Here is a 24,124-nt window from a genome sequence, read left to right as displayed (position 1 = left end):
AAATTCCTATTCATCCTCCAGTCTAGCTCAAATGCTACTTCTTACTGAGAAGTCTCCCTGATTCTTCCAGGTGGGCTGTAGGTCCTTTTACCATGCGTCTGCTGCTCCTGCCACCGCTATCCTATGGTGATTCTTTGTCTACACATCCGCCTTTAAACTACAGACTCCATGACAGCAAGAATCTGGAAATATTCTTTGTCACTCTAAACATAGTACACTCAAGAAATACTCCTGTCATTAGTAAAAATTCAGTTACGATGATTATAACAACATTCTGCCTAAGTTACTGTGCATCTCTCACAGGCAGTAAGTAGTACAGTGCAGGGAAAAAATTACAAAGCTTTGATGTCAGACAGACGCAGGTCTGAATTCTATTTTGTCCTACTTACTCTACGTAATCACCTAACTCTACCATGATGGATTTCTCAGTTTTAGAAGGGGCATTGTACCTCCTTATACGGATACTATGAGAGGATAATGAGGTAATGTACGATGTAAAAGGCATCTCATACACTGCCTGGAACACAGCAGACCTCAATAAACAGGTACCTATTTTCAGAGTTCTTCTATGATGAGATGAAAAGAGCACCCTAACACAATCCATTTTTTATAACGGGGACTTCTTTTGGGCCTTTTGGTGTTGTTTTCTGCACTGAGTGGTACAGGGTTTTCAGGGGCAGGGCATGTAAGGTTGAACAGATGCATTATGGGAGGTGTGCAAGTATGAGAAAGCCAAGGGACATGGCCAAAGACAGACCCTGTAGTTCGGGCCAAACTGGAGGATGTGGGCTTGGTTCCCACTTCGAGTGGGAAAGCTACGTCACTGTTCAGAGGTGGATACCTGACGGGGGGTGAGGCCAAGGGGCGGTCCATGTAAAGGGGCTTGAGGGTCCTGGTAGCCTGACCCTGAGTCTCACTACCCATTTTAGTCTTTCTGGTAGATAAGAATTAGTAGGGTATATGCTCCTCTCTAAGGTGGGACTGGCTTTGGTAACAGCTGGAGATCATGGCTCAGTTTCCCAGGCCATCTCAAAGTCCTTTAAGGACATATAATACTCAATGAGAAAAAGCTGTTTTACTCCACTGAGGAGAAATAACTGTGGATATTCTTTACTAGCTTAGCATTAACACTAGGCAGATATTCGATCCCTGTTTACTGCTAATCCACTTTCTAGTTGGTGTGCCACCTTCCAGGCAACACTAATCTGATTCCAAGTCCAGGGGACAAGTGCATGGAGGCTGACTTTGTATGAGACTTTCTCTTACTAACTTGGAATCAATTTTAATTGACAGTTGATTCAGAATTCCTTGTTATGTCCCGCTGTGACAGAATGGAAATATGATTTATAGTACTGTATTCACTGATAAAATTACACTACAGTTAAAACTTTGTCATAATTAACACAAATGTGGGGCTGTTGTTTATTTATGAGAGAGCAGCTGATGAGTTTGGTTTGGAACATATTTTAATGATGGTGCCACCATAAAGCTACATAAGAAGTGCAGGAAAAAATGGGCTCTGAAGAGAGAATGTGGGCTAAGAGCGCAGACACTGAAATCCTGGACACTAAATAGGCAGCCAAGAGAGTTAAAATGAGCAGCTCTGGGGCAGAGGTGAGGACAGTTCGTGGGGGTTACCTGGAGATGAGAGCTGGAAAGGCAGGAAAGGATAAAGGAGTGAGGGCACCTGGGGTACTCTCAGGCACTGCCGACATAACTGTGATTAGATTGGTTGTCTGTTAAAACTCGTACTATTTGTCAACACTCTGAAACCACTTAATATAAGTTATCAAATTTAAACCCATTATACAGTTGAAGACATTGTGGCTCAAAGAGGTTAAAAACATGCCTGCCTAAGGCTGCATTGTTCTGGTAAGTGGGTATAGCTGGGATGCAAATTCTGAAGAGCTTGACTCCGAAGTATAGCATACTGCCTATAAAACTCACAATGCAAAGAAGGTGGTGTGAAATTCCCGTGGGGTCCTGTATTGGACCAGAAGATCCTATGATGAGTGTGCTTCTAGGTAAAAATGGAACTCCAGAAGCTCTTCTGACAATGCTTAAAGAAAACAGTAAGTTTGGATGAGGAATAAACAGACTGTGTATAAACAACTGATATTGGCTTGAAGATGGTAAGATGGTGTGGTATACCAGAAAGAGACTTGGCCTGACAACTTAAGAGCTAGTATTCATTTTCCTTCTCTGAAAAATCAAGGAGTTTGATGAGGCTTGTATCCATCTTCTGTAAACTTCAACCTTCCATCAGTGAAATGCCAGCATACTCATACTGTATTGCTACTTGCTTTTATAAAGGTCACTTTCTATCTTTCAGGTGGACTGTAATATCCTTGAAGTCAGAGGCAAGGGAACCTAAGTCAAAGAGGAAGGCAGCATATGCTAAGCCCAGAATAAACTGCAGAGAGAAAAGACCCTCTTGGAATCAGAGGAAGACAAGGTTTCTGTTGCTGGGTTTGTGGGCAAGACTGCAAGCTCCAGCTAGTCCCTGAAGACTTCACACACAGAGTCCCTGGAAAGAGAGAACAGCTTTGAAGTGAAGAGAATGGGCATCAATAGCACTCATGTTACAGGGTCCTGGTCATCTCTGCAAGTTGGAGGTGATGTTTCTTGCTGGGAGAAGGCACACTGTAAAGGAGCAAGAAAAGGTCTGGAATGTATCCCAGGGGGAATGAATGATGTAAAACTAACTCACTAGTATACCAGTAAGTTTCAACAGCATGACTTTGAAAGAATAATTTTAGAAACTATTAGAAACAATTAGAAATATGGGAAACAACTAGCAATGTTTTATAATTTTTTCCCAGCAATGATTATGGGTAATTTGGGTGTTGAAGCAGAGAATTCAGATGTTAAAGGTTATCCAGAAAGGTGACAGATTTTAGGTTACTGGTGACATCACCGTTGAAGTGGTCAACTCTGGGGCCTATGCTATTTAGGGTGGCAGGTGAAGTCATAGGGACTGAACTAATGGATGAGGAAAGGATAAGAGAATCCAGGTTCAAGGAGTAACAGAAAAGTTTGGTTAAGCTGGTTGGTAGGTGTGGTAAGAGAGGAGGGTCAGAGGGTGATGTCAAGAAGCTGGTAGTTAGAGTGGTTTGAATACAGTGATTGTTAGCATGGGAGAATCCAGGACACGGGCAGTTACGATGGAGAGAAGGGGCTCTGTTGAAGCCACTGGATAACTGCAAGAGCTGGGATGGAGCCAAAGACTCCAAACTGGTGTTTGAGGAAGGTGAGGAAAGACAGCTAGAGTTTGGAACATGGTTGGAAAAGAAACCTTACACATATGGATGGTAAAACATACCATGGATTAAAAAAGAATAAATATGGAAAGATGTGCTTGGAGAGACCAGAGAAGGTAGACATTTACTACTGGAGAAATATAAAGAATTTGCCAGCTCAGGAGTTTCAGAGGGAATGTGGAAATGGGTGGTTTAGGAAAACAGACACACTCTCTGGAGGGAAACTTTTTACACTGCGAGGCTTCCAAGCCAAAGCCAGGCTCTGTGACTTAAACAGCCCTCTGCCCTCAGCGTTCATTCTGCATCAACCTGAAGACCTCCCTGAACGTATCAGGCTTGTCCTAGCAACCACATTCAACCACACTTTCAGAGTGGTGCTACTATTTCTGAAAGGACGGAGTTATCCAAATCTACAGATGTTTGTCTTTCTTATTTTCTGCTACTGTAGATTATACTTTGAAATGCAATATACTTAAAAAAAAAACCAAACCCTACCTCCCTAAAAATACCTTTAGGTATTTTATACTAAATAAAGTAAATTTCACTGAATTATTGTGAAAAGTCCCAAACAGTGAATTAAATAAAAGCAAACTGTATAGAAAATGCAGTTTGAGATGTGATGAAAATATATGTATTGTAATGCATAGATTATACAAATGTATTGTAAATACCTTTCATGTAACCCTTAAAATAGAAGCATGAGGCAGGCATTAGTACTTTTATTCCCTTTTCACAGATGGAGAAACTAAGGCTCATAGAAGTTCAGTAACTGAATAATTACAGTGGTAAAAAGTCTTAAAGTTAAGGCAATTTTGGTTTTCCAATTTCATATCTGTGTTCATTACACTATATTGTACTGCTTCTGAGTGTACCTGCTTTACATGTACCTTGTCCTGTTTCAAGAAGGATTTAAAATGGCTTACACATGTCCTCTTCCCTCATATAACAGAAAATACAGACTCCAGACAAAATTATAATGAATTTAATTGATCACTATCTCTGAATAAAAGTTTGTCAACACAGTCTTTGAAAATCAAAAAAATTTAAATTAATTTAAATCTACCACCTGGTTAGAACTACACCTTAATATTTGATATACAGGCATTAAATATCTTTTCAAATACAACTGAATTCTGGACTTAAATAATCAAAGGGCAAAGCAGGAACTTCGAGCACTGTGACCACCAAATGCAGACAACTTCATTGCAAGAAAAGGGAATCGCTGGCTTGGACCACAAAAAGAAAAACTATGTCACCCACTGTGCATTGAGAGGTATGTTCTCAGGCGGGCAAGAAGGTGTAGGTCTAAGGGCCATTATTTAACGTTTTCTAAACTTCAGTTTAAAAAGTCTGTGAATGATGATGGATATACAACTTAGGGAACATAGTCAATAATACTGTAATAGCTTACTTTGGGGCCAGAAGGTTACTAGAATTGTTACGGTGATCATCACTTCATGAGGTACACAGATGTTCAGTTACTATGTTGTGTACCCAAAACTACATATACGTTAACTACATTTTAATTAAAAAAAAATAACAACAAAAAATCCCACCAAAATAAATAGTCCATGAATTCCGTCCTTAGTGTCTGCAAGACTCTGGCTGTGGGGTGCATCCATGGAGCGGCACAGATGAGGCTCCAGCCTCGCTCCCCTCCCTAGATTCTGAAGACCCGCACCCTCTTCTTCCCCCTTGTCCAGGAGCCCTGCCTCCTTCTCCTCAGGTCTCCTGAGAGCTGCGCTGGAGTAACGGTGCAGGGGCCCCAACAGTCAGGAGAGAGTCAGATAAGGACAGAGTCGAATGACTGGATGCCATCACTACTTCTGTTCAAAGTAAGCAACCTAAAGGTAATAAATACACTATCAGAGTTTAAAGTTTATTTAGTCCAATGAGAAAAAAGATTTTCGTTAATTTATAAAAAGCAACTTGTTATCTATGAAACGTTATGCGAGTACAAAAGATTATGGAAAAATCATCAAAACAACAGAAGTCAGAGCTTCACAGCCAAGAGGAACCTAAGGAGATGTAACAACCAAGTACAATGTGGTGTCTTAAATGAAATCCCAGAACAGAAAAACAACATTAAGTAAACTGGAATACTGTGAATAATAATGGGCTTTAGTTAATACAATACATCAACACCAGTTCATTGATTGTGAAAAAAATACCTTATTAACATAAAAGGTTAATAACAGGAAAACTTGGTATGGAATATAGAGGAACTCTCTTTTGTATCCTTGTACCTTTTCTGTAAATCTAAAACTATAATATAAAATCTAAAATATGAAGTTTAATAACAAATTATGGAAATTCATCCTAGGCAGCTTGTTAGAACATTAGTTGTTAGACATCTACTAGGAAATGTGCTATTTAGTCCAAGAGTTCCCAGAAGTTTTACAACGATGGGAAAACGTGAAAAAAACTTTCTTGGCAGAAAGGCACACTCCTTTAAAGGTTCAGGTCAGATGTAAATAATGATACAATATTTTGTCAATAATTAAAATGTTCTAAGTGCATTTATAAGAATCTCTTTCAATAGCAACAGTTGTTCACGGTAACTTTGTCCTGAACTTTTACCCCCAGAAGGTTAGCATTCAGGAAGCTCAGCTGCTGTCTAACAAACTTAATTAATCAAAAAGTCATTTCCGAGTTGTAACTACGAGTAAAAGCGCTTCAAGTGTGCTAGCAAGCCTACAAGTTAATCAAAATGCTAATGCAGTACAAATTAAAGTTGTGATTAACATTTCACAGTAGCTGCTTAAGTGAATTGATCACACAAATGGGTTAAGCATTCCTCATTTCCTACAGCCCCAGCCGGGAAAAGGGTTGTTATGTGGGCATGAGGAGAGGAGCTGGGAGTAGAAGGATCCTTCATAACAGCATCACATCATCAATAAACCATCTCTAAATTGTCATACAAAAGCTTACAGGTAGAGTCACCCAGGGGAAAGAGCCTTCCAAATTGTATTATAGTCCTTGAAGGGAGACTGCCTGCAAGTCCACAAGAGTAAGCCAAGGAGTTTAACACCTCAAAATCCACACCTTTGTGTTAGTTTTGGAAATGCTAAATGCATCAGCTTAGCGTGGCATCTGGAATGGAGAGCGGTGCTTTGTTTTGGGTGTCCTGCGGTGGAGTTAAAGTGTAGCTTTGACACTTGATGATGACTCTGCACCACAGTGTGGATCTTTGCATCTGGAAGACTAATCATTCAGAATTAAGTTTGTTTAGAATTACTCGTTTTTAAATAGTCATCCATTACTAAAACTTCATCAGGCTCCTATGGCAAGATAGGAGTTTCTGGCAGCCTGGCCAGGAAAGCCACCTAAATTAGGCTTCCCTGCCCCTAGGAATTTGGTGGGGTCACCCTAATGTTTACAACAAACTGTATTTGTTGGGTAGACAATTCAGATTTGGCAGATAATCTTAAAAACACGATGAGAATCCACACATAACAAATTGTTCTTTTCAATCCTCTCCTCAGAAAACACTAGACAGGAAAAAGTGAAGGATCTGTTTGTCCTGCTCACCCATGGTATATTCAGATCTGCTATGTGCCAAGAATTATGCCCAAGTCACCTTAACAGTAGTGACATTATAAGTAATTATTAATAAGGTTCCAGCACAGTTTGGATGATACAAAATCCTCCAAGTGTATGCTCATAGTGCTAATATTCTTTGAAATATACCTGAAACAGGGTGCAGACAGGAGTCTCTGAGAATACTCCCCACAGCCATCACTGGGGGAGGGGTGAAGGATACAGTGTTTCGGATATTTTGCATTACAATGGCAAGTGGATAGCTAGGTCTTTCCCACCTTCCAGGAAGTGGGCTCCTGCCTGAGGGGAAAAGTACCTGACTTTCAGAATGTACCTGACTTTCAGAATGTGTAGTTACTTGTGAGGTAGCCAGGGTACGTGATACCTGCTTCTGTGACAGGCAGGGAGGTGGAGGCCCCCTGTCATGGGGTACTCTTGCCCTGACTAAAGATGGCAGCTGAACAAAGGTAGCAATACAGGAAACCAGCAGATGTAGCACTTTGTAGCAGCAGCTGGACAGGAAGTCACATAGGAAGCTTCAGGTCAGGATTTAAACTAAGGGTGGGCAGAGAGAGGCTGGTTCACCATGGGGGCTGAGAGAGCAGGTAGCAGCTGTGTTGGTCTGCAGCGAAGAGAGCAGCCTCGTGAGAGAGATTCTGCCATGCGGCCTGTAGTGAGTGAGGGGCTATGCCTGTTCCTCTGAGAATCTGGCCATTTGGCCATGTGGCCTGGGCTAGTAAGAAAGAGGAATAGCCATGAGGAAGGAAAGGTGAGCTAGGCGGGATTCGGCCATGAGGTCTGAGAAAGGCAGCAGCAGCCAAGAGGGACAGAACAGCATACTGCTGCTCGCTGATTGTACCCACTCTGCTGACTCTGAAGTCTCCAAGGACTCAGCCTTGCAAGATGCTGACCTGCTGCCTCGAAGCCCCGGACTCTATCTGGACTGTTGGGACTCGGGACATACAGAGAAGTCACTCTCTTGAAACTTGTGCCTTTCCTGGACGTCACCATGAGCCAGTGCCACATGGTGCATGTTTTCCTGAACTACTACATGGAGGCTGAGGACAGTGTGTCCCAGGTGCTGAAGGGGAGAGCTTCTGTGAAAGGATGGCGATTCTGAAACCCACGAATGTACTGTCCAGAGGATGAAAAGGAACTGTTTGCACAGACGGCTTCAGACCAGATGAGGAGATGGGGAACTATCGGGCTTGTTTTTGGCTTCTAGCCTGGTGGGGAGCAGGGGGTGTGCTGAATCTCATGGAGAACAGGGCTCCAAGCTAGAGTGCTCCCAGCCCCACTCCAAGGTTGGAAGATTGTAAATAAAAACCTGTGTCCCTCAACATGAATTGTTGGGTCATGCACCAAGGTGCCTTGTGCACAGCCTCTGGTTTGCTCAGTTATACACCTATAAAACAGAGTTATGAACTTAATAGTGCAATTTTCACTTTAGCATCCTTTAAAGACTCGAGTTACAGCAATGAACTCTTTAAACTTACACTGCTAAATACATACAGTCCAATTTTGGAAGTTTAAAAATTATTTACTTATAATCCACTTATCTTTTCCTCAAAATAATTTGTAGAAGCTTTCTGAAGCCTACTGTGCTACACTCTCCACACAAAGATAATGTTTCCACATAAAGATAATGTTTTCATTTGGTTTAACTATAAGCATTTGAAAATAGGAGGTGATTCTACTAAGAAAATGTAGAAGATTTTATCTACTATTCGCTATATCAAAACATTTCTTACAAGTATTCGATTAAGGATTTGGCCAAATACATCTTTCATTAAAGTTGGCAGTATCTGTATCATTTTCACTACTAACTCTATTTGACTCTGTGATTGTAAAACTTGTTCATTTGATTGACACTGACATTCTTCAACACATCAACGACCCACTGAGCCTGTGTCTAGTTCACCCAAAGGTAAACATTCCTCCAAGGTCACGTTGGCCTTCCTCCACAGCAGTTCTGTCTCCTGGCCTTATCAAGTATTCCTATGCTTTTGAATCTGCTACAATGGGAATCATTTGCTAAAGGAAATATAGACCCAGCTATGGTCATAGTATTTCTCAGTTAAAAGAACTAGTTCAATAAAAAAATGTGAATACAATTGCATCTTCTTTTGCCTCCCTTATCTTTCCTGTTCTCAGGTGCTAACATGTGCATACATATACATCTTAAGGCCAATTAAACTACTTTTAGAAGTACGTTGAAGATGCAATGTTTTTTTCAGAATAACTGAGGGTTACAGAAAAAACGTAGTGCTAGTATTTGACATGTAATATACTTTAAGTTTATTAGACATTGTTCTAAAGATAAAGATGTCGGATTACTGTTTTGAAGTTTAGGTTAAACAACAACTCCACCAATACACTGTTAGGGGTTTGTTTTCACACATTTAAGAAGGTTCTCTGAATGAAGGAAAGTATACAAATCTAATTCATATATTTTCTCTGTTTATGAAACTTATTAAAGTTATTGTTTTACTAGCACCTTTTATGACAATTGATCAAATGTAATAAAACATATTAACACCAATTTGAGTAGTAGATGAACTACATATTGTTTCATGTGTGAAAGAGAAGACCAGAAACTCGGTGGTAGTTCAAAGGCTTGGGCTTCATGGAACATAAAACAATAGCTTCTATATTAAAGTTAGATGTAAGAATTTACAAAAACAATGGGAACCATCAGAACACAGTTCCTTAAAGATCTCCCTTTCAGGTACTGAATCATGTAGGTCATTATTAAGGCCGGTCTCCTGGTTCACCTTTGCCTACCTCCATTAGGGCAATGGAGAGGCAGTAAATCTATATAAACGTGTTCCTTGGTGTGCAGAACACAGAACTTTGCATTCTTCCTCAGCAGTAAAGTGGAGGTGTCTGCTATGATTTGGGAGTTGCTGGTTCTCTATCTTGGGGCAATGAATTGCCTGTTGCTACTAGAAGACTGAAGATTATCCAAAAAGGATCAGTGAGATGGACAAAGGCTACCTTCAGGGCTCCTTATTAGTGGTGGTGAATAACCAATGAAAAAAGCCAAGAACCTAACCTAGGCAAAGAAGGCAAACATTCAAGAAAGAAAGTGGAACATAATATGTGTGTACGTGTATTTTAATAGTAAATCCAGGCTCAGGTTGTGCACATACGAATATTTATTATGGGGTCATCTTAAAATTGTGCTGGCCTTCTCCTTTTTCCTAAGCTGGCACCAGCAACCTGATTATTTCCTAACTGGAAATAATGGGGGGAAGTGTCAGGAAAGAATGTGGGGAAGAAAATGGTTAACTCATGGTCTACCTGGCTTAATATAAAGTCACTAAGAAGAATCATGAGCAATTGATACAAAAAAAGGAAACAGCATATCAAAGGGATACTGTGTAATGATACAATAAAGCAGTTACAACTATGTTAATGAGCCCTCTTAGAAATTGGTTAAAGTAATTATAGACAGATTGTTGAAAAGGGAACTAGAGTAATTAAAGGGAGGTGACTTGGTGCACATTTAAAGGAGGGGTTAATTTAAAAATTCTTAGTTTAAAAAAGAGTGGACATTTCTGTGAAATTCTCACATTTTAAAAGAAATTCTGACTAGAGCACAAGTACAATTTTAAAATCCCCCTTTACAGGACAAGAAAACCTTTATACTATCTGGCTTAGTATTGTATTTAGGTGGTTTTTCATTTAAATAAAGATGATTTCAATGTAAAGACTTTTGGCACTTTCTAGAAAACATCTGAGGTATTAGGACAGGATTTAAAATCCTGGGCTCCACTTGGTTTTTGCATGGACTGCCTCAACAAATCACCTTTAAGTCATTCAATTTCTCCAAACACCAATTTCTTTGTTCTTTGATAAAAAGAAAAAACGGTGCAAGGCAGAGAGCTACTCAAAACACCAGATACTCATCATCAATTCTAGATTTGCCATCAAATTTGAAAAATTTAGACAAGTCATTTTAATTTTTGATACTTCTTATTTGTAATTCTTTTTCCATAAAAGCTAACACAAAGGTTTTTTTTTTTTTTTGGTATATCCAGCACAGAAGTTATGTCAACATTATTTACTACATTTTACAAATATATTTTAGAGTTAACGTGATCCAAAAGAGGATCTCAAAGGTGAATGGCAAGAATAATCAATTCCATAATTGTTTAACTTATAAATTAGAATATATTAAGAATATTAAAAAATTGAGGTATGTACAGAAATTTTACTTTTATTTTTGGTGAGTGCAATAGAAAAATATTAAAAAGAACCCATAGAAAATACCATAAACCAAAAATATGGACACAAATGACCTTGATACCTAACTTCAAATGCACCAGAAGAGAAAGCAGGCCAAGCTGTACAATGACTTTAGGCCAGAGTGAATTAACACAACAATCACACGTTTTTCCTTTGTGAAAGATTACTTAGGGCAAGGCTGGTGAAACCACAGAGTTGTCATTATCTACAACATGGCTCACGTGAAAGGTGTATTTCTAGAAAATAAAGGGAGTAAGAAGAACTTCAGAGTTAAAAGACTATGAAAAACAAAGAAATAAAAGAACTCCTAAGAATGAAGATACTAAGATAGATCGAGTTCTTTGAATCCTCAAATTGCTGTTTACTTTAAAAACACTAACACTAATTGCCCCACTCAGACAGCAGGGGTTAAATGACCTGCCCGAGGCCTTACACTAAGATAGGAGCAGAGTAGAATTTATAGCAAAAGCTGGTGGCACTGAGTCCCATACACAGAACACAGGCCATGCTAATGTCCCATGAGGGCAGTAGTATAATCTCCAATAAGCCAGCAGAGCTGCAGCTTGGAAAACTGCTTGAACTAATGCTTTCTAAGGCCAACGGTGCCCATGCGTCAAATGAGAATAGGACACAATCATTAAAATGGTCAATCAGTCATGGAAAAGTTTATGCAGTCTTAATTTTCCTCCCGAAATTTCCAATGGCAACCCCTACATTTTTTCCTCTTCCTGGTTTGCTTACTTTTATCACAATCTTGCAAAAAACTGCAGAAATAAGAGATTCAGGATATGAAGCTGGCTGCCATCTCTGAACAACTAAGTTTCTTTCTAGACAGCTTTTGGAAAGTCAGGTCAACATTTAAGATGTTCATAACTAATGCTTATAATTTATAATAAATAAAAATTGCACGCACAATGTCTGATAAAAGGGAACTCATTAAATAAACTATAACCATCACGCGAAGGCATATAGTATAGCCAATTATGTTTAAGAAGAATATTTAATGTTAGGAATTATTAAGTTAAAGAAGGTTATAAAATAACATGATAAAAATTTGTAAAATAAACAAGTAAATGGGCAAGTATGTACATTTGTAAATACACAATATAAAAGAGCCTATGAGCTTGTAAAGACAAAAAAGAACTATAACTACTGTACTGTAGTCAATAAATTTGTCTTTTGCAGGAGTCAGGGTTAGCAATTCTAAAATTACACTAGGAGTATGCAAGGACCAAGGAAATAAGCAAACGTGCTTGGATTAATGAGAGCCAAGTTTCTCACAGGTGGAGAAAGGAGTCATAAATTAAAAAGGGGAGAAGGCTAAAATGAAGCCTTTGGTATTGGTGTAGAATTGGAGGTATCAGAATGAATTCATGGTTTATGAATACAAATGTTTCTCACACACCCCAACCCCAGGTAAATCATACATATACTCATCAATGAACAGACAAATAGATACAGATGTCTGTGCATACACAGTTCTATTTCACAGTCTTGCTCACTGGGTCTAGAGGCAAAGACACCCATGTAGAGATGAAGTCACCAAGTGCTCAGCTTTTAGTCTCTCAAATCACTCTAAGAAACCAAGGCTCTTTAGAAGAATGGCCGATTCCAGGGCTGGGGCAGGGGAAGAGCACAAGATGCCAAAATGCAAGATGGTGTCCACAAAATGATGCGGCATGTACGGAATACAGGACCCAGGGTGAGAGGCCCCCGTGGTTGACTCTGAGACAGTATAAGTAGCAAAATAAATAATGACAGTAATGGGTTTTACCCAATGGAATAAAACAAACACTTGTGAATCTATACTTAGATAAATAAATCAGTGACTAAAGTAAATACATAAAGGAGAAGGGGAAGTTCTTTCTTACAGTAAACTCTGGGAAGGATGAAAACAGAAAATATTGATAGCAGTAATTACTTTAGACAAATATCATCAATGGATACTGAAACTAATGTAGAAAAGTATAAGAAACAAGATACTTGCATAATCTCAAATGTCTAAGTATCTCCCACAAAACCAATTAATTACAAAAGGAGAGTAACTTTACCATAGAAAAGCTTAAAGACGCCACCTACAGTGTAAAACTAGAAGTAAACGTCACCAGTAATGAGATACACATGTCACGAGCTTCCTGATGATACACTGGGAGGGAAAAATGTCACCTTTGTGGTGTTCTTGACAATAATATCTAGCTCCAATGTACCTATGAGGAAGCATTAGGTAAACCCAAATGCAAGGATAATTCTATGAAATAACTGGCCAGTTCAAAAGTGCCAAGGTCATGAAAGTCAAGGACACGTAATAACTAAATGCAATGGACTGGGTCCTGGTCCAGAAGAAGGGGATTAGTGAAATAAAATTCAAACTAGTAAAATTTGAATGAGGTCTATCGATTAGTTAATAGGCCTAGATTAATGCTGAGTCTAGATGTTAACATTAGAGGAAGTGAGTAAAGAATATATTGAAATTATATTCTACTATCTTTAAAAACTTAATACAAAGATGTACAAAACATAAATTTATGTCTAAAATTATTTCAAAACAAAAAATTAAAAAGCATTTTTAATTAAGAATTTAAACATTCATTAACAAAAAAAGAAGCTCATATTCATGGGGGGTGAAGATATAATTACTATAAATGACTAATTTTAATATTATACAATTTGGAAAATTTTTCCAAATTTTCTACAATGAATTACTTTTATAATTAAAGAAAAATTATTTCTCTTTAGATGTTATTTAAAGAGATCAAAAATATTTAAGAAATGTAAGTATCCTAAGATACTATATATTAAATATCTAATAGAGGCTAAAAATACCTGACTGAATCCTTTTCCTTATAGCAAATTTAGAAATAGAATCCTTTAGAAAATGCTAATTTCTATTATCATATAGCTTTTGACTCATTACTGACTGAGTGTTAAAAAAGAAAGTATTATACGTGGGGAGCTGATTTAAAAACTTTTATACTTCTGGTCAAGATGATGGTGTGGGTAGACCACATCAAAATTACAATTAAAATATAGATCAACCATCACTCAAAACCGTCAGAAACTGAGTTGAATGGAAGTCTGATAACTACAAAATTAAAGAAACCACATCCATTCAGCCTGGTAACAGGCGTGCAGACATGGAATGGGCTAGTCCCTTACTCGTGTGGTGGATAAAAATTCAGGAGGGGTATCTCGAGAATGAGGAGTCCAAGCCCCACACCAGGCCCCTCAGCCCAGGTTTCTAGTAACAGGAAGGTAAGTTCACCCCCACAACTTCTGGCTGGAAAAACCAGTAGGGACTGAGTCGGTGGAAGAAACTACTGAAGCCCCAAGCAGTTCCTCTTAAAAAACCCACACATGGGCTCACCTACTCAGACTACTCCATTTGAGCTCCAGAACTGGGGTAGTAGCTTGAAAAACACCAGTGGCATAAAGGGAGGAACTGAATGTCTGGCATCAAGGCAAGCAGAGGCCACTGCCCCTTTTCTAAACTCTCCCTCAGCAGAGCCGGCAAGCTGGTGCCATGTCTGAAATTCTACCAACTTGGCTAACACTGTTTGGCCTGCCTTGGAGATCCCCAGAGATTCTGTCCCCCCAATTTATGGGCCCATCTAGCTGCTTTTCCAAACGAATGGCTGGTCTTGGATCATGCTTCACAACTTCCTAAATCCTCTCAAACAAGCAATAGTGGGCCTCCGTGAGCCCCAGGCACTAGCAGCAGCCAGCCTAGATTCACAGCTTGGCTTTGCCTGGGAATCTCCAAGCCTAGCACAAGTAGCAGCCATCTCAGATTGCTATATAGCACAGGCAGGGTGGCCCCAGGAAAATCACAGGTGGGGACTGACCTTGGCCTGCACCACCCTGGAAACCCCAGGGCCAGCACACCCACTGAATAGCTACAGACCACACTGGGGTACCACCAGCTTGCCCCTCCACAGCTGGTCTTCCATGGAGGTTGGAGGATAGTGGTCACAGCCAATCTTTGCAGCTGACTGCCCTAGGTAAATCCCTCCCATTGATCTGCCAACAGCAACCAAGGCTCAACTACAAGCAGAGGGTGTACTTGGCCCACACGAAGGGTGCACCTCTAGTACCCAACTTTGGTGATGGGGAGACTGTGCCACTGGACACTGTAGGACACCTACTACATTAGGCCACACTACTATAACACAGAGGCAAAGCAACTCTACCTAATACATAGAAAGAAACACAGAGAGGCTGCCAAAATGAGGAGACAAAAAACCACGACGCAAATGAAAGAACAGATCACACTCCAGAAAAAGAGCTAAATGAAATGGAGATAAGTAATCAACCAGATGCAGAGTTACTGGTTGTAAGGATGCTGAAGGAACTTAGTGAGGACCTCAACAACATAAAAAAGATCCAGTTAGAAATGAAGGATACATGAACTGAAATAAAGAAAAATTAACAGGGAAAATAGTAGAGTGGATAAGGATGAGAATCAAATCAATGACCTGGAACATAAGGAAGCAAAAAACAACCAATCACAACAAGAAGAGAAGAGAATCCAAAACAAAAAAATAAAATGAGGATAGAATAAGCAGCCTCTGAGACAACTTCAAGAAGTCCAACATTTGCATCATAAGGGGACCAGAAGGAGAAGAGAAAGAGCAAGAAATTGGAGATCTATTTGAAAAAATAATGAAAGAAAACGTCCCTAATTTGGCAAAGGAAATAGACACGGAAGTCCAGGAAGCACACAGAGTCCCAAACAAGATGGATGCAAATAGGCCAACTCCAAGACACATCATAATTAAAATGCCACAGGTTAAAGATAAAGAGAGAATCTTAAAAGCAGCAAGAGAAAAGAAGTTAGTTACCTACAGGGGAGCTCCCATAAGACTGTCAGCTGATTTTTCAAAACAGAAACTTTGCAAGCTAGCATAAATTGGCAAGAGATATTCAGTCATAAAAAGCAGAGACCTACAGCCAGGACTGCTGTATCCAGCAAAGCTATCATTTAGAATCCAAGGGCAGATAAAGGGCTTCCCAGACACAAAAAACTAAAGGAGTTCATCATCACCAAATCACTATTATATGAAATGTTAAAGGGACGTATTTAAGAAAAAGAAGATAAAAACTATGAACAATAAAATGGCAAAAAATACAAATCTATCAACAATTGAATCTAAAACACAAACTAAGCAAACAAGAACAGAGACAGAGTCATGGATACAGAGAGTGTTTTGATGGTTGTCAGATGGGAGGGAGACTAGGGGGGGAATGGGCAAAGAGGTGAGGGGATTAAGAAGTACAAATAGGTACTTCTTAATAGAAATAGGTAGTTTCAGAATGGCCAGGGGGATGTAAAGTACAGGATAGGAAAGGGAGTGAAAGAACCTACGCATGACCCACAGACATGAACAGTGGTGTGAGGATTGCCTGAGGGAGTGGGGTACTGGGTGGAGAGGGGCAAAGGGGGAAAACTGGAACTGTAATAGCATAATCAATAAAATATAATTAAAAATAAAAAACTTTTATACATGAGACACATATGTATATCTATAAATATATCTGCAAGTATAAAAATGTAATCCCTCCTGCAACTTATCTCCAAACCTTCCTGAGCCCTGGGTTCATTAACAGGTCAGTGTTTAAGGGGGGTGGGGAGGGAAAGACCTACAGGAAACAAAAATGAGCATCCCGGGCTGCAGAGAAAATGTTGGGAACTCTAACCCCTGTTTATAAAGTGTGACTAACAAGAGTGGCAAATCATCTTCCTAGAGAGGTAAACTATGTGTTGGTTACAAAAAGGGTGTCCAAAAAATTTATGTGTTTATTATAGCCTTACTTCCATTCTAATTCCCATTAAGTTTGTGCTTACACTCTTTTAGGAAGCATCCCCCTTTGTTTACATAATAAAATTGTTTTTTTTTCTGATAAAAAATAAAATCGTTAGAAGTTCATTTTAAAACATTCAAACATTTTAAAGAAGCATAAAGAAGAAATTAAAAATCATCCCACATCCCGCTATACAGAGACGGTAAAGGAGATTACTGTTAATCTTTTGGTGAATACTATTCTGGATGGTGTCTTTAGGTACATGTTCACATAGAGATGTAGATATTCTACACAGATGTAGAATCATAATAGAGTTGTAATATTCTGCAGTGTTCCATAACCTGAAAGATACTTAGGTTATTTTCAAGTCTTCAATTTTGAAATGATTCCATAATGTATATTGTTGTACACAAATCTTCATAGACTCATCATTTTACTTCTAAAAACACCTTAGGCCTTTTGAAAATTTAAAAAACATACAATGTAGAAAAACTCAAAATCTCGTAGCACTTAGCTATGCTTCCCTACCCAGCTACCCTCACAGTCTCCTAGTAAACGGCAACTCCAGCCTCCCAGTCGCTCTGGAGAAAGCTTTGGAATCATCTTTGGTGCCTCAATTTCCCTCAAAATCCTGTCCAATCCATTAGCAGAATCTGTTAGTTCTCTTAAAAAACAAATATATATATGGCCTAAACAATTCTTACCGATCTCATTCATGCCGAGGGTCTGGCCACCATCATTTCTTGCCTAGCCTTAAAGCACTCAGGCTATAAAGATCACTGATACTGTTTCAGATACCACATTGCAATTAACCTTTAAAAAACAACACATATCAATCAAAATATCACTGACATTTTGATTGAATGAATGACACGCCAAGATTTCATATAGTATCAAAGAAGAATTTCCACAATTACCTGAAAAGGCTATAAAAATACTCTTCTTTTTTAAACTGCACCTCTGTGAGGCTGGATTTTTGTGTATACTTAAACTAAAACACACTGCAACAAACATCACAAAAGGTGAAGTATGAATCTACCTGAATTCTATGAAGGCACATATTAAACATACTTGTAAAAATAGAAAAACAATGCTATACTTTTCATTAATTTTTACTCTTTCAGAATATAGTTATTTTTATGAAAAACCATGTTATTATATTAACACATAATGGGATTATTATTGCATTTTAAATGAAGTAATAAATACTTGAGGACTTCTGTTTAATGAGGGCGGTAACTATGCACAGGTACATCCAACATGACCACTGGTGAACCACTGCTCTGACAGCTTCCCTCTCAGAGTAAAATCTAAATCCTTCCTGTGGTTTACAAACTCCCTACATGACCTCACCCCGTTTGCTCTATGATCTGCACTCCTACCCCTCTCAGATCTCAATCCTTTCCACCTGTTCTCTTACAATGGCCTCCTTGATTTTCCTTGAATATACCAAGTAAGTTCCTAAATGAGAGTCTCGGCACTAGCTTTTCTTAGTGTTTGGAATGCATTCTCCAGATAACCCTGGGATTCATCCCCTTCCCTTAACTGTGACTTTCCTAAATGTGACTTTATTCGTAAGACAATCCCTGAATAGCACATTACAAAATAGTACAAATCAGCACCTTCCATCTTTCTCTCTGTTTCCTTAATTATATATTATACCTTATTATTATTATTTTTAAACAGCAGTTTCAACCCTGTGACTTATATTTTTAATTGTCTGTCTTCTTCATCTTGACTAAAAGCCCATGACAGCAGATACTCCTCTTAGTCGCTGCTATAGCTCAGTGTCTAGAAAAGTACCTGGTGTTTAGATTACCTTCAGTAAAATTTTGATCGAATGAATGGCTGAAACTGTCATCTTATTGCATTTTTATTTGCTTTTCTTTTGACAATCCTTGTTCATCAGGTTTTTCTTAAAAATGCTATAATAAAAATGTTTAAATGAAAGTATATTTTCTTCTAGAACGGGGAAAAAAAGAAGGGACAGGAGAAAATATAGGTATTAGAAATGACGTTCCTACCTGACACACTCTGAGAGCTTGGTCCAAGACCGTCTTGGTGTCAGTGTCATAGTCTGGGCAGGGCAGCATGGCTCGGCTGAGATGCGCCTGTAGCAGGAGATGTGCTTTGGTGTGTGGGCTGTCGAAAGAGTGAGGATTGGATTCCAAGGGGAGACATTTTGCCAGTTCGCTATTCATATGATCTTCATTGTGCCTTACTGGCAAATCGGTGTATTCTTCTGCATCCTGAAAAAAGAAAACAACATATATGTGTATATTACTAATGTGCTGGGTCAAAAGTACAATAATGTACTTCTTAGCTTTAACTACTGACATTTAAAACATGGTTTAGAGCCCTGGCTGGTGTAGCTCAGTGGATTGAGTGAGGGCCTGTGAACCACACGATCGTGGTTCGATTCCCAGTCAGTGCACATGCCTGGGTTGCAGGCCAGTTCCCAGCAAGGGGACTCACGAGAGGCAACCATACATTGATATTTCTCTCCTTCCCTCTAAAGATAAATAAATAAAAAAATCGTAAAAAAATAAAACATGATTTAGAAAAAACATAGATAACTTTATCCCTTAAAGTTTTGCTTTGTTTAACACTACTATTAATATGTGAGGAAAAGCGAGTAATGTATAATACATGTGAAATTCATTAGTTCTCTTTTTATTTATACCATCAACAAGAATAATAGAGATCCTACTAGGCATCGAATATCATGCCTGAGACTGGGCCCACAGCAGTGAATCAGAAACTGAGAGCACACCAAAGACAAAAAGTTCTACAAAGTGTAAAGAATGCTATGATACATCAGTACAGAGCGCTGAAGGGACATTTGGTCTGGGGACTTAGTAACTTTAGAGGGTCAGGGAAAGCATCTTGGAAAAAGTACAATTTAAGTAGAGACCCACAGATGAGTGAAAGAAATAAGGCAGGGCTGGGGCAAGGGGGAGAAGGGCAGGAATGGTGAGGTAAGAAAAGGGTGAAGATTAGGGTCATTAACTTAAAATTTATTGCAATACATTAGACTTAAATAAAATTGTCCAAAATTCATGTTTGGATTTTGTCCACATGTAAGGAGCTTGGAACCTATCACTCTATTCTAACAAATAAAAATCTAAAAAGTCTGAAAAATCAACACCTCTTCTTGGATCCATGTAGGAGAACACAGGACAAACTGTTGTCTCCAAGACCGGAAACACAGGCAAATTCAGGGGGTCAACCACCAAGAGGAGCAGAGATTCGCAAGCAGGAACTGCCAGGGAACCAGAGCCGGGCTGAGAAATCGTGAACTGTAACTGACGAAGTGTGGGAGGCCCTGTGTGGACAATCTGGAGAGCTAAAAAGTCCATGGGGACCAGTCACAGGGGACTCCCACAAAACTGTGAAATTAACCTTCAGGAGTTTGACCAGATTTCCACCATAAATATCAAAGAGAAATCCCCGTGGGCTCTTCTAGTCGGGAGGCAAAGATCCACCATTTTGAAATAAGTCAGAGCACCCCATTTTTCTAAACAAACAAACAAAACCCCAAACAAAAACAAATTCCCTTCCCTCAAATACTATGTTTGATCCACAGTGCCCTGAATCTGCAGATGCAAAACCCAGGGATATGGAAGGTTGACTGTATTCATTGAAAACGATCCACATACAAGTGATCCATGTAGTTCACACCAGTACTGTTCAAGAGTCCACTGTTTATCAATAACCACCTTGAATGTCAATGATCTACACAAACTGATTAAAAGACAGAGGCTGCCAGTGAATCAAAAAATGTGAGCCAATCATATTTTGTCCATAAGAAAACAACCTTAAATATAAAGACATATATAGATTAAAATAAATGGAAGGAGAGAATATACCATACTAACACTAATCAAATACAACAAGAGTAGTTTTACAAATTTCAGGCAGAGCAAACTTAAAAGGAAGGAAAAGGATCATAGATAAAGAAGGCAATTACATAATAATAAGGAGGTCAATTCTCTAAGAAGATACAACAATTCTAACTGTACATATGCCTAGGTGAGTGCATATATACAGTTTGAATTTCCAACTAGGTGAGTGCAGTGAGTGAATATAGGATTGGTTTAGTATTTGAAAATCAATTGCTATAATTCACTTTATCAATATACTTAAAAACCATACAATCACCTGAAATGATGCAGAAAAAAATCTGACAAAAGCTAACATCTACCCCGCAAAACTCTCAGCAAACTAGGAAAATAAGGCTACATTCTGAATCTGTGGGTTTTCTTTGAGAAACCCACAAATAATGTCATGTTTCAGTGAGACCGAATGCTTTCCCCTTAGGACCAGGAAAATGACAGGGATGTATTTCTCTTCTTTCTTCCTTTTCCTTTTGCCTTTCCTTTCTTTTCCTTCCTCTTCCCCTCCCCATCCCCTGCCCTCCCTCCTTCTTTCCTTTCCCTCCCTTTCCTTTCGAAAAATATTTTATTTATTTATTTTTAGAGAGAACAGGAAGGGAGCAAGAAAGAAAGGGAAAGAAACATCAATGTGTGGTTGCCTCTTGCGTATCCCCCTACTAGGGATCTGGCCAGCAACCCAGGCATATGCCCTGACTGGGAATTGAACTAGTGACTCTTTGGTTTGCAGGATGGCACTCAATTCATTGAGCCACACCAGCCAGGGCAAGACAAGGATTTCTGTTCTTAGCACTTCAATTAAACATTGTACCAGGGGTTCTACCCAGTGCACTCAGGCAAGAAAAGGAATTAACAAACATCCAGACTGAAAGGGAAGAAGTAAAATTGTCTTTGTAGATGATATGCTCAATATAGAAAACCCAATGAAATGTATAAAATAATCTACCAGAATAAGTGAGTTTAGCAAGGTTCAGGATACAAGATTAGCATACACAATCAACTATATTTCTGAATAGTAGCAACCAAAAACCAGAACTAAAAAAACAAATTTATAATGGCATAAAATATATTAAGTACTTAGAAATAAATCTGACAAAAACATGTAAGACCTGTACACCGAAAACTACAAAACATTGCTAAGAAAAATTAAAGAAGACCAAATAAAGAGAGATATATACCTTAATTCTCCCCAAATTGACCTGCAGATATAATAGTCTCAATCACAGCAGATTTTTTATCCTTTGGCAGAATGATGAGGTGATTTTTTTAAAGGACTCCAATGTGTGCATGTGCAGGACGGTGTAAGAAAAGACCCACACCGTCTGAAACACAGCTAGGTGCCCTACCATTCAACTCACTTCTGATGCTGTCTACCTGGAAATATCATCGGATATCCCACAAATCAAGGGTTCAGCTCTACAAGACTGACTCTCCTCTCCACTTCAGACGCCAGTTGCAAGCCCAGGTTATCACCTGTGTTTCTGACTGACTGGCTACAGACTGGGGCTTCCAACACCACTTTACCTGGGTTGCATTAATTTGCGTGAGTGGTTCACAGAACTCAGAGAAACATTTTACTTATTAGATTACTGGTTTACTATGAAAGGATGTAACACAGGAACAGGCAAATGAAAGAAATACATAAGGCAAGGTATGGGAAAAGGGCTCAGAGTTTCTGTGCTCTCTCTGAGTTGGACAAATCTCCATGTGTTCACCAACTAGAAAGCTCTCCAAACTCTGCCCTTTTGGGTTTTTAGGAAGGTTTCATTATATAAGTATGATTAATTATAAAATTGGTCATTAGTCATTAACTCCATCTTTATCCCTTCTCTCCTCCCCCAGAGATTGGGGGGTGATCACAGGTGAAATGGGCTGGTGTGATTAAAATTTCCAGCCTTATAACCACATGGTTGGCAAGGAGTCTCCATTCTTAGGTGTTTTCCAAAAGTCACCTCATTAACATAACAAAAGGCACCTTCACTGTGCTCTTCATCACTTAGGAAATTACAAGGGTTTTAGCTCTATGCCAGAAACAGGGATGAAGACCAAATACATATATTTCAAGAGCAAATATATACTTCTTATTTCAAATTACAAATCTAAAATTCATATGGAAATGCAAAAAACATAGAATAGCTGATAGAACTCTGGAAGTGTGGTATTAGAATAGAATAAAGAATCCAGAAATAAACTCATACATATATAAAAAACTTATTTTAGACAAAGTCTCAAACACAAATCAGTGGAGAAAGAATAGTCTTTTCCAGAAATGATGGAATAATTGGGTATCCACATGTAAAAAAAAACCCCAAAACAAAACCAAAAAAACCCCAAGCAAAAAACCCCCAAATCTTCAGTCTTTACTTTATACTGTATACAAATATTCACTCATGTTAAATCTAAAACTAGAAAACATAGGAGCATGTTTCTTTGGTATGTATGGTTAAGAAAAAGATTGCATTGATAGAATACCCTCAATTCTACATGTAGAATTTATCAATTCTACAAAGAAAATTGATAAATTGAGCTTTACCCCCCCAAAAGACATTCCTAAGATAGTGAAAATATAACCTACAGAATGAAAATATTTGCCGATCATGTATTTAATATAGTATTTGTATCTAGAATATACACATTCTCAAAACTTAGGGTGAAAAAACAAGTAGCCCATTAAAAAAGTGGGCAAAGATTTAACAGGGATTTAACAGATATTTTACACAAACACATGAACTACCATTAGTTATGAGGAAAATAAAAGTTAGAATGGCCAAAATTTAAATGACTAACATACCAAGTACTGGCAAGAACGTGGGAAAAAACGGAACTCCTTAAGCAGCTTGTGGGAATGTAAAAGTTACAATCTCTTTGGAGAACAGTTTCACATTTGCCATTATATTCCTAGGAATTTACCCCAAAGAAAAGAAAGCACAAAAAGACCCGTACACAGTACTTGACAGTAGCTTTACTTATAAAGTGAAAAACGAGAAAAACACTTAAGGTCATCAACAGGCTGAAGGGATAAACAAACTTTTTTACCCATAAAGTGGAATTCTACTCAGCAAGAAAAAGAATGAACTGTTGTGGGAGGTGGGGTGGGTCGCGGGGAAAAGTAGTGGTGGGAAAATGGAGACAACTGTCCTTGGACAACAATAAAAAATAAATAAAGAATTATGTCATTTATGAAACAAACAAAACAAAGAATGAACTATGATACCATAATGTGGATGAATTTCAAAATAATTATGCCGAATAAAAGAAAACAGACCCCCCAAAAGTACATCCTATAGGATTCCACTTATATAGTACTGTAGAAAATGCCAACTCTCTAGAGTGGGGGAAAGCAGGCTGGTGGGTGCCTGGGGAAGAGGTTGGCCTGGGAGC

General features: G+C 38.7%; 1 protein-coding gene across 1 annotated transcript in view; it reads right to left on the bottom strand.

Moving 5' to 3' along the window:
* The window catches only part of ASCC3 (activating signal cointegrator 1 complex subunit 3), a 320,030-nt gene that overhangs the window by 11,028 nt on the left and 284,878 nt on the right, over positions 1-24,124 (bottom strand). The window contains exon 37 of the mRNA XM_037059706.1: positions 18,875-19,099. Within this exon, the coding sequence (XP_036915601.1) occupies positions 18,875-19,099 (225 nt within the window). The remainder of the gene's footprint in view (positions 1-18,874; positions 19,100-24,124) is intronic.

Source organism: Sturnira hondurensis, unplaced genomic scaffold (assembly GCF_014824575.4).
Source record: "Sturnira hondurensis isolate 20B ecotype Veracruz unplaced genomic scaffold, ASM1482457v3 Scaffold0011291, whole genome shotgun sequence".
Lineage (NCBI taxonomy): Eukaryota > Metazoa > Chordata > Mammalia > Chiroptera > Phyllostomidae > Sturnira > Sturnira hondurensis.
The sequence above is the reverse complement of the archived record's forward strand: the minus strand, read 5'-3'. Positions and strand labels throughout refer to the sequence as shown.